Here is a 19,276-nt window from a genome sequence, read left to right as displayed (position 1 = left end):
GACCTGGGTTCCACTCATAGCACCGCTTGGCAGCTCACAACTGTCTGTAATTCCAGTTCCAGGGGATCAGACACCCTCTTCTGGTCTCCATGGACATCGAGCACTTGTGTGGTACACAGATATACATGTAGGCAAAACACAATACACATAAAATACCAAAATAAAAAGAGTTTTTTAAATTTTTTTAAGTGGAAGCATTCAGTTTGGGGAAAGGCGGAACCACATTCTTCAGTCCTGAACAGGTGACTGGTATAAATGCGTATAAATGACCTCCCATGAGGAAGGCTGGAACCTTAGGACAGATAAACATTTTAGAGACCCCAAAACAACCAAGAACCTGATGCCCCTTTCCATGTCTGCTGATTATGCTTTGAGAAGCCTCTTCGACTCTTAACACCTCCCCACGAGATACCTTCTTCCGCCACCTGCCTGGTAAAACGCTTGTCCCAAGCATATGCCATTTCCTCACCACGTGACTTTCTATGAATGGTCAGGACCCCAGGCCCACTCACTGGCCCAGTGACTGTCTCTTCCACAACACCTCCTTCTTCTGTTCATCAGTTGAGTTTAAAAAGGAAGTCTCCTTACCCGAGTTTCTGCCAAAAGACGACCTACGTAGCCCTTAACCCGACCTGCAGTAGAGCCTGACACTAAGGGCCACGGGTTTCTGGCATACGTTTTAAGACGTTTTAAATAAGCCTATTCAATCCCTCCAAAAAAAAAAAAAAGATGATGACATCTTCGGTTAGGAGGGCACAGCGTTGCTCTCTTCAGAGTAACTTCTAAATTCTATAAGATTTCAAAGTTATAATAAAATCTGCTGGAAATAAGCATATGGAACATAAAGGGAAACTGCTTAGAAAGGAAAAAGGGACGATACCGACCACTCCCTTAAAGTCTATTAGGAGCCGGGCGGTGGTGGCGCACGCCTTTAATCCCAGCACTCGGGAGGCAGAGGCAGGTGGATCTCTGTGAGTTCGAGACCAGCCTGGTCTACAAGAGCTAGTTCCAGGACAGGCTCCAAAACCACAGGGAAACCCTGTCTCGAAAAAAACCAAAAAAAAAAAAAAAAAAAAAAAAGTCTATTAGGAAGCCAGGCCTGGCAGATGGAAGTCTAGCTCGGTAGGTAAGAGTGCCTGCTGCACAAGCACAAGGACCTGGGCTCAGATTTCAGCAGCCATGTAGAAACCACACAGGGGCCATGTACACACCTGTAATCCCAACGCTGCATTGCTGGAGCTTGCTAGCTACCAGCCTAGCTTAAGGCTTGGCAAAAGCCACTGTCTCAAAGGAATGAAGCAGAGAGTGATAAATATGTACACACACAGGTGAAAATATGCACACATGCACACACATGCAAACATCACACTCACATCCACACACATACGAAGAAAGCAAGAGGACCAGGAGCATGGAGCCAGCCTGGGATAAATAGTGAGACTCTATTCCAGAAAGGAACGTGATGGTGCCGTAATAACTCAATGGGAACTGGAATAAACAGGCCTGCCCGTAGAGCCGAGGGCAAAGCCCTGAGGCTGGTATAAGCCAGGGGAAAACTGCTTAATAAAGAAACTGTTTCAAATCAGTAAGGAAGAGATGCATAACATAAAAATGAGCTGTAAGGGCTGGCTAGAGAGATGGCTCACTGGCTGAGAGTACAGGCTGTTCTTCCAGAGGACCCAGGTTCAGTTCCCAGAACCCACATGGCAGATCACAACTATCTGAACCTCCAGTCCTCAGGGATCCAACACCCACTTCTGGCCTCTGAGGGAACTAGGCACACGTGTGGTGCACAGACAAACACACAAGCAATATAAAATAAAATTTAAAACGCTTTACCTTGTCTACAGAGTGAGTTCCAGGACAGCGAAGGCTACACAGAGAAACCCTGTCTCGAAAAACCAAAAAAAAAAACTGGTTTTAAAACTGAGCTGTGGGGCTGGAGAGATGGCTCAGCCGTTAAAGGCTACACTCACAACCAAAATATAAAAATGAGCTGTGGGTGGGGAGAGGACCGTATCCCTCCCTTCGACTACATAAATTAATTGTATGTGAATCACAGTTTTTAGGGGAATAGGTTTAGGGTTTTGTCTGTTTCACTTTGATTTTGTTTTTAACGTTCTTCAAGACAGGGTTTCTCCCTAGCTTTGGAGCCTGTCCCAGAACTAGCTATTGAAGACCAGGCTGGCCTCGAACTCACAGAGATCCGCCTGCCTCTGCCTCCCGAGTGCTGGGATTAAAGGCGAGCACCACCACTGCCTGGCTGTCTGTTTCACTTTGAGACAGGTCTTTATATATATCTCTGGCGGGTCTGGTACTCATGATGTAGCCCAAGATATCCCAAACTTACAGCAATTCTCCTGCCTCAGCCTCCATAGTACTGGGATTACAGGCAGGTGCAACAAGACCTAGCTTGAATACAGAAACATAAATCAGATTTTTCTTTTAAAAGGCACATATACATTCATAATCCTGGGAGTGAGGTTTTTTTTTAAAGCGGGACACAAAAACAAGAAGATAAGATTTTTCTTTCTAATATTGGGGTTTGTTTTGTTTTTTAACATTATTGATTGACTATATATATATATATATATATATATATATATATATATATATATCCTACATGCTTGCAATTCCCCCAGAAACCAGAGGGTGTTAGATGCCCCCGGAACTGAGTTACAGGCTCCTGTGAGCCCCTAAAGCAGGTGATGGGAACTGCACTTGGGTCCTCCGCAAGAGCAGTAAGTGCTCTTCGAGTTGAGCCATCTCTCCAGGCCTGTTTTTGTAATATCAGTTTTAAATTTTAAGTTTTTAAAATCCACCCCTCACGCCTCTTTGCCGCTTTGCTCACCCTTCGTCGCCCACCCTCCCCCTCCTGTCCTCTCGCCCTTCTCCCCACTTCAGGACAAACTGGCAGCAGACCTGAAGACACCATGAGGACTCAGCTCTCGCGAGCTCTGTGTCCTTCCAGATTCCTGTCGAGAACCAAAGCTATGAAAGAGTCAGCTTCAAACCTGAACTCGTTTGTGCTCTTCCTGCAAACTCCCGTCAGACTGTGGGAGATGAGAGGAAGGGCAGGGAACGAGTCTGCTGTGCTTGTTTGAAAGCCAGCTTCTCATTTCGAGTCTTAATTCATTCTTCACATCTCGTTCATTTCATTTGCTTTCTCCCTTGATTATAATTTTAAGGTAAATTTCTGATTAAAACATTGATTAAATGTTTTCTTAAGAGCTAAAGTCTTCTCCAAAACAAAGAATCAGCCTGGCAGTGGTGGTGCACGCATTTAATCCCAGCATTTGGGAGGCAGAGGCAGGAGATCTCTGTGAGTTTGAGGCTAGCATGGGCTACGAAGTGAGTTCCAGGACAAGGTTCCAAAGCTACACAGAGAAACCCTATCTTAAAAACAATTAAAAAACAAAACAACAACAACAAAAAAAAAAGGGTCAAGCTACTGCCTGAAGAGGTAGATACAATTACAATGTGTTGTTGTTGCAAAGCTTCAGTTTTAATAACTTCATAAATTTGAGGACTGAGGAGATGCTTAGCAGTTAAGCACACTGTTGCTCTTGCACAGGACATGGATTTGGTTTCCAGCACCCACACAGCAGCTAACAGTGTCTGTAACATTAGTTCTAGGAGATCTGAGGCCCTCTGCTGACTTCTTGAAGCACTACATATGTGGAGCACAGACATGGGTGCAAACAAAACACCCATACACATAAGATAAAAACTAATTAATTAAAAACTTCAAAGCTTTTCTTTGAAAGCTGAAGGCAAGGATGTGGAGATAGTCCAGTTGGTAGAATCCTTGCCTAGCATGCCAGCGACCCTGGGTTCAATCCCCAGCACCACATAAAGTACGATAGCTCACATCTGTAATCTTAGTACTTGGGAGGTGTAGGCAAGAGAATCAGAAGTTCTAGCTGTGTAACAAGTAAGAGCACAGCCTGTACTACGTGAACCCTGTCTCAAAATAAATTCATATACACACAAAGAGAGACACACACATACACATACATAATACATCTATACATACATGTCAAAAGAAACAGTCTTTTAAATCTATTAAAGAAACAATCCTACTACCGGGCATGATGCTTTAATCTCAGAGTTTGAGAAGTTAAGGCATAAGGATCATCATAAATTTGAGGTCAGCCTGAGCTATACAGTAAGACTACCAAAAATCAACAAAACAACAAAAAACAGAATCCTGAACCCAAGGCAGACATTTTGGGGTGAGTTGTCTTAAACAGGATCTAGCTAGAATCACCTAACGTTTTCTCACCCATTCCCTCCTCCCTTCCTCTTCCCCTTCCTCTCCCTCTAGCCCTCATATGCTGAGTTTGATATTAGTGGAAACGTGCTGGGTTTGATCTTCAACCAAGGAATGATCTGGTGAGTTGTCTCTTTCATCTGAGGAGCATATAATCCGGGGAGTCAAAAAACTAGAACCTCCAACTTTGTCTCTCAACGAGCTTGGGGGGGCAGCAAATCGCCTCAGCTCTCTCAGCTCAGTTTCTGATAAGAACTAGAGAGTAGAGCAGCCTGAGAAGGGAACAGTGTAAATTAACCAGTGAGCTAGAGAGAGCAGACATGGGGAGAGAGGAGGGGAGGAGAGGGAAGAGAAAAAGATAGAACAAAGCAAAGAGGTAAGGAAGGAGGAGAAGAAAGGGGAAAGGAAGAAGAGATGAGAAAGATGGGGCAGGGAGAAGAGGAAAGTGGGGAACAAGGGAGGGAGGGAAGGAAGGAAGGAAGAAAGGAAGGAAGGAAGGAAGGAAGGAAAGAAAGAAAGAAAGAAAGAAAGAAAGAAAGAAAGAACTTCCTCCTCTGGAGGCTGCATGGTAGCAGCTTAAGACTTTGAAAATGCAACGGACTGTCTCCAAGCCCGTCTGCCTCTTGGCTGCTCACGGAGGCCAGAGACTGTGATCTGCTGAAAGCCACTAGGGAAGCAGTGGTGAAATCCTGGTCAGTGTCCCAGTCAGTAGTGCTCGGAGATATCTACCCTCTCGGGGACTGGATGGCTCCAGCCTGATGACAAATATCTTAAGTAAACCAGAGCCTCAGCTCTTGGAGTCTTCAGGAAAGTGCCTTGATTGCATGTCCCTAATCCACCCACCACATTACCTTCTGTTAGCCTGCCCTCGCCTGCCCTGCCACCAGGTCAAGCGGATATCCTGTCTGTGACCTTTCAGGATGGGCTCCTTCTATGCTCCAGGACTGGTCGGCATCAATGTCCTGCGCCTGTTGACCTCCATGTACTTCCAGTGCTGGGCGGTGATGAGCAGCAACGTGCCCCACGAGCGTGTGTTTAAAGCCTCGCGATCCAACAACTTCTACATGGGCCTGTTGCTGCTGGTGCTCTTCCTCAGCCTGCTGCCGGTGGCCTACACCGTCATGTCCCTCCCGCCCTCCTTTGACTGTGGCCCCTTCAGGTAAACTCTTTGTTGCTGGAGAGAGTTTTCCTCCTGAGGCAGTCTGCCCACGAGTCCTGGCTTGGAATTCCAGCTCTAATTTCATGCCAGCCTTTAAGTGGCTATGGAACTTCAGAACTATCTGGCAAGTTTTCTGTAAAGGTGGAGATGCCCGCGTGGTAGCAAGCAGCTACTTGCAGCTACTGGGTGCTTGAAATGAAGAACTGAGAAACATAGTTTCTTATTTTTTTTTATTTTGTATACATTTTTTATTGATATTTATTGAGTTCTACATTTTTCTCTGCTTCCTTCCCTGCCTCTCCCCTCCCCTCTTCAATTCTTCCCCAAGGTCCCCATGCTCCCAATTTACTCAGGAGATCTTGGCTTTTACTACTTTCTACTTCCCATGTAGATTAGATCTATGTAAGTCTCTCTTAGTGTCCGCATTGTTGTCTAAATTTTCTGGGATTGTGGTTTGTAGTCTGGCTTTCTTTGCTTTATGTTTAAAAACCACCTATGAGTGAGTACATGTGATAATTGTCTTTCTGAGTCTGGGTTACCTCACTCAAAATAATGTTTTCTAGCTCCATCCATTTTCCTGCAAAATTCAAGATGTCATTGTTTTTTTCTGCTGTGTAGTACTCCATTGTGTAAACATTTTCCTTATCCATTCTTTGGTTGAGGGGCATTTAGGTTGTTTCCAGGATCTGGCTATGACAAACAAAGCTGCTATGAACATAGTTGAGCACATGTCCTTGTGGCACGATTGAGCATCCTTTGGATATATACCCAAAAGTGGTATTACTGCGTCTTGAGGAAGGTTGTTTTCTAATTTTCTGAGAAATCGCCACACTGACATCCAAAGGGGTTGTACCAGCTTGCATTCCTACCATCAATGAAGAAGTGTTCCCTTTTCCCCACAACCTCTCCAGCATAAGTTGTCATCAGTGTTTTTGATCATGGCCATTCTTACAGGTGTAAGATAGAATCTCAGAGTTGTTTTGATTTGCACATTTCTCATTTTTTCATTGCAATTAATTTTGATTTTAATAACCACAAGTGGCTGACTTCTATATTAGATGATACAAGCATAACCTTTTAACAGTACCTGTGGTTATCGTAGCACAGGATGGGTGGCCAGGGAGCTGAGACTTCGGACATCTCCTGCAGGTTTAGATCACTATGTGACAGCCAGGATTCCGAGGCAATGCTGCTCACCTTTATAGAGTAGCAACATGGTGCATTCACGGCTGTCTCAGTTCCTTCACTCAGGAATTCACTCATCTTTGAGAGAAGAGAAAAAGCAATCCTAGCACACATGGAGTCTGAGAAAGAACAGCAGTGTCAGTCACGGGAGAGAAGAGCTGCCCACAAATTCCCAAGCAATTTGTTTGTGTTTGCAGCTCAGGTCTTTGTGTTTTCTTTTTCTTTTTCCTTTTTTTTTTAACTTGTAAGGGAGACAGATGAGTTTGATTCACTCTTCCTTCTGTAGCACGACTAATAAAATCCCAGAGGAGTTCATGCTGAAAGATCTAGAGAAGCGAAGCAACCCTTACCTCTACGAAATCGTCAGACTGTCTCATCCTGCCTTATATTCCTCTCTAGTGCTGGGATTAAAGGTGTGCACCACGACTAACCGGCTTCTATGGCTAACTAGTGTAGCTGCTGGGATTAAAGGTGTGTGTACAACCACCTGGCCTGTATGGCTGACTAGTGTGGCTGCTGGGATTGAAGGTGTGTGTACAACCACCTGGCCTGTATGGCTGACTAGTGTGGCTAGCTTTGCACTCTAATCTTCAGGCAAACTTTGTTAGATCATAAACAAAATATCTCTATATCCTCCTCTCTCTGGATTTGTTGAAATTGCAACAGCAGCCTTTGCAACTGGCTAGAATGAGGGAGACAAAAAAGGAGGAAAGGTACCAAGGACCCACGATAATCCCCAAATGACCATGCTCTTGCCAGTGCAGACAGAGGTAGTGATGTGGCGGTAACCAAGGTATTCTGAAAGCTTAGACTGGGAGGGTCACTGAACAGAGTACTTATTTATGCTTATAGCGCCACTGTCAGGCAGGAGGCTCTGGTTATGCTAAGCCCAGGTTAACTGAGTCTGTCTGCAGGTGCCTGATCATGTATATTTTAAACTTTACAAGTTACTATGGTTTGAGTATGATTCGTTGCCTCTGAAATTAATGTTGGAATCTGGTTGCCATTATGTCAGTTTGAGGAAGCCTGGACTTTAGAAGGTGACTAATCAATTAAATGATAGCAATGCCATTCTCTCAGGAAATTGGTCTACCATCATGGTCGTGAGCATGTTCTCACTCATGGAACTGATCTGCCAATCATGGTCGTGAGTGTGTTCTGTCTCATGGAACTGGATGAGATGATTAAGAGGAATTTCTTATAAAGTCTCTTCTTCACGCATCAGCTCACACCTTAATTTCTATCATGAATGATAGCAGCCACAGGGGTTAAGTAGCAAGTGGAAGACTCCATCAAAGGAGAACAGAAAGCAGGTGACTTGACAGCAGAGAAAGTTTTGGGAAATCCCAGATGCTGGCTTTACATATGAAAGAAGGGGACTTGAGCCAAGGGACACAAGGCATACCCTCCTCTGTGGCCTCCCTCAGGGGACTGTGGCCCAGTCAACAGCTTAGGTTAACCCAGTGAAACCATTTCAAACGTCTGGCCTCCAGGGCTGTAACACCGTCCACGCATATCATGCTAATCCATGTGTACTAATTGTCGTAGCAGCCCCCACACTCACACTTCAAAGACAAAATAATGAACACTCAACTTTGACTAAAGAGCATACTATATGAAGTTCTCTTTTTTTTTACTATTTTTACATAATAAGCATGTACTGATAATAAAAAAATAAATGTCATGACATAGTGATATGCATGACACCTGAAATGTCATAACTGAAATGTTGCAGATTGATTTTTTTGAGACAGAGCCTCTTTGCATAGCTCAGGCTAGGTTTGTACAATCCTCCTGCCTCAGCTTCCTAGATGCTGGGACTACTGGCATGCAGCACAACAGTGCCAAGCAATGAAATAGCCACATATGGTCTCTGATGCAACTGCATGGCTCTGCTGTTATAGGATAATATATTCCAGTATATCATATGTGATATAATGCCATTCTAGCTTAGCCATATACACGCTACCAATGAATGAGCACGGCTGTGTTCCAGCAGAAGTTTATAGATGTTGAAATGTAAAAAAAAAAAAATCATACTTCAGTTTTTATATGTCACAAGATATTATACTTGATTTTTTCCAACCACTTAAAAATATCAAAAGAAAAAAAGAAAGAAAACTATTTTAGCTTGAGGGTGACAAGCTGATCTGTCCCTGCGGCATTATATGTCGATCTGATCTTCGCACAGAGAAAACTAAGCTGCTGACTACAGCACTGTATGACACACACCTGCTAACTTCACAGAGCCCTCTGACTGTGGGAGCACTGTGCCTTGTTGCCGATAGAGAGGAGGGGGACTCGGAGCCCATCTCCAGAGATGAAGGCTCAGCCCGTGCAGTAGAAAGCCCTGTGGTCCCGAGAGCACCCCGTCTCCACTTTTCTAATGCTGTCTTCCTCACCACGGGACTGTGGACAGACACCCGAAATATATGTTTAAAAAAAGCAGAATTTCAAAATTGCACTTTAATTAATTTTTATAATTATCTTAGTGGTCACATTTGATGGTACAACTCTAGTGAAAAGAACCAGGACGTGAATGCAGTCATAAAGAGAAAGGGGAGACACCTCGGCTATTAAAGTGCTTGCTGCACAAGTCAGGTTCCCAGAACCTACATAAAGGTTGGGTAAGTGTGGCTTCCCCCCTGGAATCCCAGCCTCTGAAGGAAGATCCAGAAGATTCTCTGAGAAAGCTGGCTAGATAGACTAACCATATTGGCTAGCTCTGGGTTTGAAAGACTCTGTCTCCAATAAGGTGGAAAAACAATTGAGAAAGACTCCTGACGTCAACCACAGACCTCCATATGCACAGGCACACACATAGATATACACAGGAAAAGTGAATAGATGAAGGGCTGGAAAGATGGCTCAGAGGTTAAGAGCATTGGCTGTTCTTCCAGAGGTCCTGAGTTCAATCCCCAGCAACTTCTTGGTGGCTCACAACCATCTGTAATGAGATCTGGTGCCCTCCTCTGGTGTGTCTATATAGTATATGTATATATAAATAAACAAAAAGAAATCTTTAAAACAATAAGATGATAGATGGATGGACAGACAGACAGACAGATCTGGGCAGTGGTGGTGCACGCCTTTAATCCCAGCATTTAGGAGACAGAATCAGGTGGATCTCTGTGAGTTGGAGGACAGCCTGGTCTACAGAGCAAGTTTCAGGGCAGGCTCCAAAGCTACAGGAAAAACCCTGACTTGAAAAACAAAAAAGGTAGATAGATACATAGATATCTAGATACATACACAGATAGGATAGATGATAGAAAGTTCATGGTATTCTATAGCTGGGCGGCGATGGCACATGCCTTTAATCCCAGCACTCAGGAGTCACAGGCAGGTGGATCTCTGTGAGTTCAAGGCCAGCCTGGTCTACGAGAGCTATTGCCAGGACAGGCTCCAAAGCTACAGAGAAACCCTGTCTCGAAACCCCCCCCAAAAAGAATTTCAACCAGAATCTTCAAATTCCTAAGTCTACTTCATAGCATCAAAACTACCATGTAAGTGCCGCCAGTATCCAGGTGTCCCTGGAGAGCATTTTTGGAGTCAGTCTTCACAATAATTCTAAAAAATATTAAAAGGAAAAGAACCTATTATGGTAAATGGTGCGGAAGCCCACCTTGGGGCAATGCAGCTTCTTGGTTGGAAGATTAACTGCAGGTGTGCTCTAGAGGCGCTGTGAGGTTTCCACACTAATCATAGGAGGGCTGCCTCCTGGTCAAGGAGCCCAGAGGACTCCATGTTTGTCTTGTAACTAAATCATGGACCATTTCTCCTGTCACAGAGATGTGTGTGTAAGGGTCCAGCTGCCTGGGACTGAGGTAGAAGCATCCTCCAGCCTAGGAGCTCAGGAATAGACCTAGAGCATGACAAGAGCCTGTCCCCTAAAAGGGAAGAATATGTGAGAAAATCCACTTTTTTCTGGCTGAAGAGGTGTCAAACACAGACGAGCGGTGTAGTTTGAGAGTTCGTGTGTTCCTGAGGGCAGGAAGCTAATGAGTGCTATACAGCCAGTCCCAGCTGTCTGTCCTGAGCAGAACGGCAGCTCCTCGTGGGATCTTCTTTCTCGGTCCGTTTGGAGCAGAGCTCTGGTTCTCTCAGAAAAGCAGTGAGCGGCAGCTTTGTAGCCGTGGGGTCATGGACATGACTGTGTGTGCCACAGGATCTTGGCAAATGCCACAACGTGTCATCTCCTCTTTCTAGTGGGAAAAACAGAATGTACGACGTCCTCCACGAGACCATCGAGAACGATTTTCCTAAGTTCCTGGGCAAGATCTTTGCCTTCCTTGCCAACCCGGGCCTGATCATCCCAGCCATCCTGCTGATGTTGTAAGTTACCCAGGGCCCAGGCTCTGCCTCGTGGGAACGTCTCCTAGCAGCTGAGACTTTCTGGACAGGGTTCCCCATTTCACTCTCTTAGTTTAGATTCCCCAGAAGTAGACCCTAAGACGGGGTCAAATGTAAGTCATTTATCAGGGAGTGGGGGTGGTGGAGGATGTGTTATCTCTGTTATGGATGTGTCTGCTATGAGTCTTTCCGGGCAACAATGCGCCTCAGAGCTACTTGTCTAGGACTAAGGAGTTCAGGGCACTTGAAACCAGCCTGGCTGGCTGGCACTATCTAAGAGCTCTGGGGTCTGAACTTCTCAGAAAGCGGAGAGTGTGTTGTTACGCTTGGATATGAAGTGTCTCCTAAGAACCACTATTGAAGCCTTGGTCCCCAGCTGCTGGCATCATCTTTGGGAAGTTCCAGAAACTTTAGCGGGGGGGCTAGCTGAAAGAAGTTGGTCATTGCATGTATTAGTTACAACTGTTGGGTCGCTGTGGCCACCATTATCGCGTGTTTCATGGCACTGTTCCTGGGGAAATGTGAGCAAACATCTACCCTCTAAGAACAGCACCAAAGTCCGACTATGTGGACCAGTGAGTTGATTAGGATCACGTATAGGAGTATGGCTGCAAGGCTACGAACAGAAGTAGAAATGGTTCAAAGACAGCTGCATCACCAAAACCCACCCCAGAGTGGATGGCAACTCACAGAAGCTCGACAGCTGGCACTCACTGCACAGCCTGCAGGCAACTCAATGGTCAGAGGGGCTCTGCTAGGGATTCTGCTGAGCTCTGCCTCTCTGAAGCAGCTCAGACTGTCTGAGGGTCTCTCAGCAGTTCTTATTGCTTACGAGCGTGGAGGGGGGAAGCCTAGTTCATCTGGTCAGTTCAGGGACTTCCTAGGCTGTTTGGGTATCTCACTATGTAGCGTTGACTGGCCTGGAGCTTCCTAGGTAGACCAGATGGTCTTGAACGCAATGAATTCACCTGCCTCTGGCTCCTGAGTGCTGGACTAAAGTCATGCACCACTGTCCACCGTCCTAAAGTTTTGTGGAGTTGTTTTCCTGGGTTTTAGCAGCTCGTCAGCAGAACTGACAGCTTCATCTCCCTTTCAAACACCCTCAGTCTTGAGTTGCTTCCCTGCAGGATAAACAGAGGAAATTCTATTCACAATACTCAGCAAAAACAACCTGAGGGAGGGAAGGTTCACTTTGCTTCTCCTTCCAGAGGCTCAGCAGAACGGTTCTCGTCTTGGCTGGCTAGGAAACTGGGAGAGGAAATGTTGGTGCTTGGCTTTCTCTGTTCCCTCTCTACTAAACCCAGGCACCCCAGCTATGGGATGGCACTGCCTACATTCAGATGGCTCTCGCATCCTAGGCTGATCCTTTCTGGAGCCACCCTAGCTCACACCCAGAGGTGTGCCTTACCATGTCCTAGGTGATTCTACACCAGGTCAGGCTCACACTGGGCACGTGTCCTGGGGGCCTGTATCTTGTCTGCACCCCTGGTCTACACCAGGTCAGGCTCACACTGGACACGTGTCCTTGGGGTCTGTATCTTGTCTGCACCCCTGGATGTTTCCCACCCACCATAACAAAGCCATTTTACACCCTCTTTGTCAAGGAGGGCTGATAACTCTGAAACCACCGCCAACAGAATCGTTCCTCCTTTAAATCATTTTTCTCGGGTACTTCATACAGTAAGGACATAGCAACTGCCATAGAGGGCAGCTCAGCCTGACCCTGGGCTGTATTAGTTTGCTGTTTGCTGCTGTGATGAGCACTGTGACCAAAACCACCTGAAAAAGGAAAAGGTTTGTTTGGTTCACATGACCCCGTGTCCATCACGGAAGGAAATCAGGACAGGGACTCAAGCAGGAGCACACATGGGAAGCAGAGATGGATACTGCTTACTGCTTGTAACTCAGGACCTCCTGCCCAAGGGTGGCACCACAAAAGTCATTAGTGGAGAAAACATCCCACAGCATGCCCACGGGCCACTCCGGCAGAGGCAGTTTATCAGGTGAGGTTTCCTCAGTTTAAGTTAATAAATACCAACCAGGGGGCTGGAAAGATGGCTCAGTGGTTAAGAGCATTGCCTGCTCTTCCAAAGGTCCTGAGTTCAATTCCCAGCAACCACATGGTGGCTCACAACCATCTGTAATGAGGTCTGGTGCCCTCTTCTGGCCTGCAGCATACACACAGACAGAATATTGTATACATAATAAATAAATAAATAAATTTTAATAAATAAATACCAACCAGCAGATAGACTAATTTCTCTTCCCCCGACTCCTCCCAGTTCTTCCCCACCTCCCCTCCCATTCGAATCCATACACATCTGACTCTCATTAGAAAACAAACAAGCATATGAGGAATAATAATAAAATAAATAAATAAAAACAAAAATAGACAAGTAATAATAGAACTAAACAGAACAAAAAGATCCAAAGAAAAAGCACAAGAAACAGATACAGAGCCAGGTGGTGGCAGCGGCGCACACCTTTAATCCCAGCACTCGAGATGATTTTATTTGGATCAGTTTCATATATGTATGTATTTTAGGAAGCATCTACTGTATTCTTTCTGTCTGGCCCCTCAAACGGTCTTTAGTTTTAGATGTCCCTTCCTATATTCCCCTCTTGTCCCCCCTCTTCCCTCCCCATCCCTGTCTGATCCTCCCATCCCGGTCCCTACCTTGTCCAACTATAACTATCTGTTCTCTTCCCCCTTCCTAGGGAGATCCGTCCCTTCTTTGCCCAATGAAGCATTTATCTAAGTTATTCTTTTATTAATAAAAATTCAGGAGTCAGACGTTGGGGTAAAACCTGATAGATCCACAGAGTGGTGGAAAAATGATCAGCTGACCCTGCCTCTCCACATTCCCAGATCTAAAAGGCCCGAGACTCTTTCTAAGCCCTTTCCTATTCCTTCCTGTGTCTCTCTATCCTATTTGAGTCCTCCAAAACCTCTATGGTTTATTCTGGCCAGCTAAATTCAAGGTTAAACTTTATTGGCAGTCTCAGAGTGACAGTGCAAACAAATGTCTTGCTAGCGCCCACTTCCTTACTCTGTACATCACCTCTGTGGCTATACAAAGTGTAGCTTGCTTATTGATGACCTAACAGCTGATATCCACACATAAGTGAATACCTACCACATTTGTCTTTGTGGTGATGGGTCTCCTCACTCAGGATGACTTACCTACAGATTTTCATGATTTTGTTTTTTTAATGGCTGTGTAAATGTGCCCCACATTTTCTTTATCCGTTAACCCACTAACAATAACATCTAGGTTGTTTCCAGTTTCTGACTACTGTGACTAGAGCAGCAATGAAGATGGCTGAGCAGGTGTCTCTGTGGTAGGATGGAGCATCCTTTGGGTGTATGCCCAGGAGTAGTATAGCTGGAACCCGAAGTAGGTTGAGTCCCCTGTGGCACAACCACACTGTTTCCATGGTGGCTGCATGAGTTAGCATTCCCATCAGCAATGGATAAATGCTCTCCTTACTTCACACCCAGCGTATCAGAGCAAGCACGTTTAAAATTTGATTTGGTAGCCAAAGAAGAGAAAGAAAAATTGTACTTATGAGTTAGATCTCAAAAAGTCCTAAGGTTTATCAGTTGAGATCTGTAACAACTGTGTAAGTGAGGGCTGTGTGAGCACATAGTTCCATTGCGGCCATAATCATTCCTCCCGTCTCCTCAGAATGTCTCTAGATGAATCAGATTTCTTCATTCTACGTTGGTCTCCCATCCAAACCACTGGTAGACCCAGTTAGATTAACTTCTAGGGAAACTGACAATAAATTGTGATGCTTTAATCTTTGTAGCAGATTTGAATGTCTTGTCCGTACTTGGGGCCAGAAGTAGAACTCGGATTCCATTCTTTTGACCAGGGGGGATGTAGCTTTCAGTTAATGGACCGAAGCTGATCTTGAAGGAGGTGTTCATCCTCAGCGGCCTCCAGGCTGGTTAGCGCCTGTCTAGCTGCCCAGCACGACTTCATCAAGTTTCCATCAACACCAGTGAGATGACGATAACTATGACACGAACCTGCTGCTGGACAGCTACCCAGGAAACACTCGCAGCTTCCTCTGCAGACTAGAAACCCTGCTACGCCCTACCTCTTTGGAATCAGGGTGATTCCTTCTACCAACACTCTGAACGCTCTGAGAACTAGACATATGCAGGTCATGCCTACACTCAACAAAATGGAGAGGGTGTTCAGAACCCTCCCTATGCTGAGCAGACAACCTAGGATGGCAGAGCCAGCTCTGTCCTGCTAGAGGAAAAGCTTGGGTAATCCCGGGACCTAGGAAAAGCACTGAGCTGTTGCCATTTTCTAATATCACAGGAAAATAGGAGGTATGCTTTTTTCTCTTTTAGTCTGGCCATCTACTACCTGAACTCAGTTTCAAAAAGTCTCTCCAGAGCGAATGCCCAGCTGCGAAAGAAAATCCAAGCGGTGAGTCTCTCGGGAGCAACATCCTTAGCGGATTTGTTTCTTGTGGATTTGTTCGGTGATCTCAGGTGTGTTCTCCCAATGGTTTCTGATATGGCAAATCCAAAATCCTGCCCTGCAGGGAGCAGCCCTGTAGGGTTCAACAGCGAGCATGTGCAGTAGGAACATCTGAGAGGCTGACAGTGCAGCTTAGTGTAGAGAAAGTGCTTAGCAGTCACAAGCCTCTGTAGTCAGTCATTAGTGCTCACACATCTGCACACACACATACACATGCACACACATACAGACACACACACATCGAACCAAAAACAAAAGATAAACAAAATAAAGCCCTAGTCATCTTAATAGTGTAAATACTAAAAGAAATGGCCAGACAACACATTGCTGATCCTCAGCCCAGGATGTCTCCTCAGTCTCCTTAAAACACGGGCAGCTTCTCTCAGCAGCCCAGAGATACCTTGACCATCCTCTCTAGCAAGACAGACTTTCTTTCTCTCTCTTTCTCTGGCAAACTCAAATAACCTCTGCGTCCTGCCGTCCTCACTTCCTGTCATGCTCTGGAACTGACATGGATCTTTCCTCCCATTCCCCACCCAGACTTCCTTCTGTTAGCCTCACTGGCTCCTGACCAGATACAGGAGAACCCTGAGATAAAGTCTAGATATCCCGTCAAATGCTGTGTGACCCCCCCCACCCAAGCCGCACACTGCAGTCTCCAATTAGCCGTGGAACCAACAAGAGGCAGGTGAAGGTAACCAGCAAGATCTACAGACACAGTCCTCGCTCATGGCTCACGATCTAGGGCTCTAAGCGTAGGACAGCCATGCCCCTCGCTAGCATAAATAATTCATTTCCTTCTACAGCTCCGTGAAGTTGAGAAGAACCATAAATCCATGAAAGGAAGAACCATAATCCTAAATTCTGAGGACACACTTAAGAACAGCTCCAAAAGTACCACCCAGCTACAAGTCACTGAGGAAGGTAAACTCTTTCCAAGGCCCCATGGAAGTAGTGCAGCACATTGATGTGGAACGGGTCTGTGGTGGGCTTAAGATGGGGACACTGGTGATATTTAGCAATACGAAGCGCCTACCTCGTGGGCTGGCGATGACGAAAGCAGCGCATGTGAAAAGCTTAGCGGAGCCCCTGGCGTACAGAATGAACTGGCAAGTACTTGCTAGAGGGGATCGCTTGTAGTTTCTCCAGCAGACCTGCTGGAGCTGGAGAAGTAGCTCAGAGGGTGAGAGCACTAGCTGCTCTTCCCAGGGATCAGGTTCTAGTCCCTGCACCCACATGGCAGCTCACAGTCCAGGACTGTCTTCTAATATCCTTGGGCACTGTATGCACATGTCACATAGACATACATGCAGGGAAAACACGCAAATAATAATAATAATAATAATAATCATCTTTTAAAGAGACATACTGGATAGAATAAGGGTCTCACATCTCTAAAGAGTGGTCATAGATAGACCAGGCTCCAATATGGGGGAGAGGAAAGGGCAAGATGAAAGGACCTTGTCTGAGGTTATCTTGTTGTCTCAGGAGCCTCTGTTTTAAAAGGTACCACTGTACAACAGTGCTGACCTTGGATGGCAGAACTGTACAAGGTGACTAATAATTTAAGGGTTAACTTTTTTTTTTATGTGTACCAATTTATTAGCAGTTACATTTCATGTATTCTTTACCATTATTTTTGGGGGACTAACCAGAACAATACTGACTGCTATAACAAATAGGTCCAAAATATCTTTCAATGCTAAACCCAAGTCGGTGTTTCCAGTTAGTGGCCACAAATACAGGAGCTGCTATGAGTGGTCAGCGGCTAAGGCTGGGCTTTGGCAGGTTCTGGGCCTCGTAGCCAAAGAAGTGAGAATAAGGGCTCACAGAGATTGACTGAAGTCGTAAGAGAGCTTTATCGGGAGCGAAGCAACTGTACAGATTAGAAACAGATACACTGTAAATAAAGATTGACACAGGCCTTTAATCCCACAGCACTTGAGAGAGAGAGGCAGGAGGATCTCTGTGAGTTTGAGGCCACGAGGCCAGCCTGGTTTACAAAGTGAGTTCCAGGACAGACAAGGCTGTTACACAGAAAAACTCTGTCTTCAAAAACTAAAATAATAATATTAATATTAATAAAGATTGACAGCAAGCCACATGAGTGAAGGTATCCCATAGCCCTAAGCATACAGCCTGGATTCTCTTTTCTGGGAAAGGAGGAGCTGGTTACTAAGAGAGACAGTTTGATGGATTCTCTATTTTATTTATAGATTAATTCACGTGTTTATTTTTTCTACTACAAATATTTGCCTTACCATGCATGTGCCCAAAACAAGTTCAGAATGGATTAGCTCCTCTATTCACCATACTCAGATAGGTTGGGAGTGCACTTGAACAGAAACTGTCAAAATGTAACTGTTGGTAGGGCCAGGAAAATGTGTACTATCGTTCAGAGAGGGGAGTGCACGGGCAGGTAGGCGATCAGGGGTTGTTTGCCACGTGCATTATTCAAGATGCAGCGTTAACAGTCCATGAGGTAAAGGAACTAACCTGACAACCACATTATTACAAGAGGGGGTGTGGCATGCGTAATTCAAAATTAATTAGGACCCCAGAATAATACACCATCCCCATGCTTGTCTGCCTCGAAAGGAGGGCATGACTTCTTCCATCCCACGGTTCTGCCTGTATCACACTTCTGAAAGAAGAAAAGTCTAGAAGACATAGCTGGTAGTGGAAGCTGTAAATCCACAAGAGGAGCATGGTCTATCTCTGTGTTCCAGAAGAAGGGGACTGGGTTTAGGAAGGAGCGTGTCCCCATCTTGGAATTAGGAGGAAGGGAGAAGTTGAAAAAGTGAAGGAGCTGGAAATCAGGCTATTCTCTGAGAGCTAATGTAGCCTCTTCCCTTCCACCATCAGATTTGACCTGGCCATTGCCCTGAGAGGCTTCTGTCACTATTGTACCAGTTTTTATTATGGAAAACCTAGGATAAAAGCTCTACCCTTGAGGCTGAAGAGATGGCTCAGCAATTAAGAGTGCTTGCTGCTCTTCAGAGGCCACAAGTTCACCCAGCACAGACAATCCGTAGCTTACAACACCGCGACTCCAGCCCCAGGGGATCCAATGACTTCTCCTGTCCCCCAGACACAAATCCATAGAAATAAACACACACAAATATAAATAAAAATTTTAAATAAATCTACAAAACAACCAAGCAAGCAAAATTGCTAGCCCAAGACCAGAGTTCAAAGTCTAGTTTCCGAGCCAGTAGCCAAATCTCTTCCTATTGGAGAACAAATCAGACCCCAGGACAGTCTGACAGTTCTCATGGCAGCAAACGGGGATAGCATCTACAGATACAGCGGGGGCAGCTCCCGACGCTCCAACTGAAAAAAAAAAAAAAAAAACTCCTACATCTTCATTCTTGTCTTTTTTTCCAGAGCCCGCACCTTATTCTCCCAGCCAAATCCAGACCGTGGAGAAGAAAGCGCAGGGCCCCAGCAGCTCCAGCACTGAAGGCAGGGCCTCACGGCATCATGTTGGAGCTCTGCCACCGAGAGACAGACCAGACTCTGGCCAACCCCAGCCTCAGGCTTACGCATGCAGGTCAGCTTCTGGAAGGAGTACCCGGAGGCCTCACAACTGAGAGCTGGCATCTGTGGGTCTCCCAGTCCTGGGCTTGATCCACAGGCTCTCTCACACACATGCATGTGCCCATATCCCACGTGTAACAAGAACTTTGATCCCTGCGCTTCAGAACTTGTTACTATTCAAAGGGAAGGCAATGGCTTCCCATAATTTGGGCTATGGGAGGCTAAAACTTTGCTCAAACTGGCCCTCCTTCCCAGTGTCTTGTT

At 45.6% G+C, this 19,276-nt stretch overlaps 1 protein-coding gene across 1 annotated transcript in view; it reads left to right on the top strand.

Moving 5' to 3' along the window:
• The window catches only part of Tmc2 (transmembrane channel like 2), a 52,770-nt gene extending 33,705 nt beyond the window's left edge, over positions 1 to 19,065 (top strand). Inside the window, exons 14-19 of the mRNA XM_041670924.1 lie at positions 4,328 to 4,395; positions 5,193 to 5,432; positions 10,827 to 10,952; positions 15,340 to 15,418; positions 16,279 to 16,396; positions 18,860 to 19,065. Of these exons, the coding sequence (XP_041526858.1) occupies positions 4,328 to 4,395; positions 5,193 to 5,432; positions 10,827 to 10,952; positions 15,340 to 15,418; positions 16,279 to 16,396; positions 18,860 to 19,065 (837 nt within the window). The remainder of the gene's footprint in view (positions 1 to 4,327; positions 4,396 to 5,192; positions 5,433 to 10,826; positions 10,953 to 15,339; positions 15,419 to 16,278; positions 16,397 to 18,859) is intronic.
• Positions 19,066 to 19,276: the final 211 nt, after the last annotated feature.

The sequence above is a fragment of the Microtus oregoni genome, unplaced genomic scaffold (genome assembly GCF_018167655.1).
Source record: "Microtus oregoni isolate MIOR12 unplaced genomic scaffold, Mior012 000020F_ref0000438, whole genome shotgun sequence".
NCBI classification, from domain to species: domain Eukaryota; kingdom Metazoa; phylum Chordata; class Mammalia; order Rodentia; family Cricetidae; genus Microtus; species Microtus oregoni.
The sequence above is the reverse complement of the archived record's forward strand: the minus strand, read 5'-3'. Positions and strand labels throughout refer to the sequence as shown.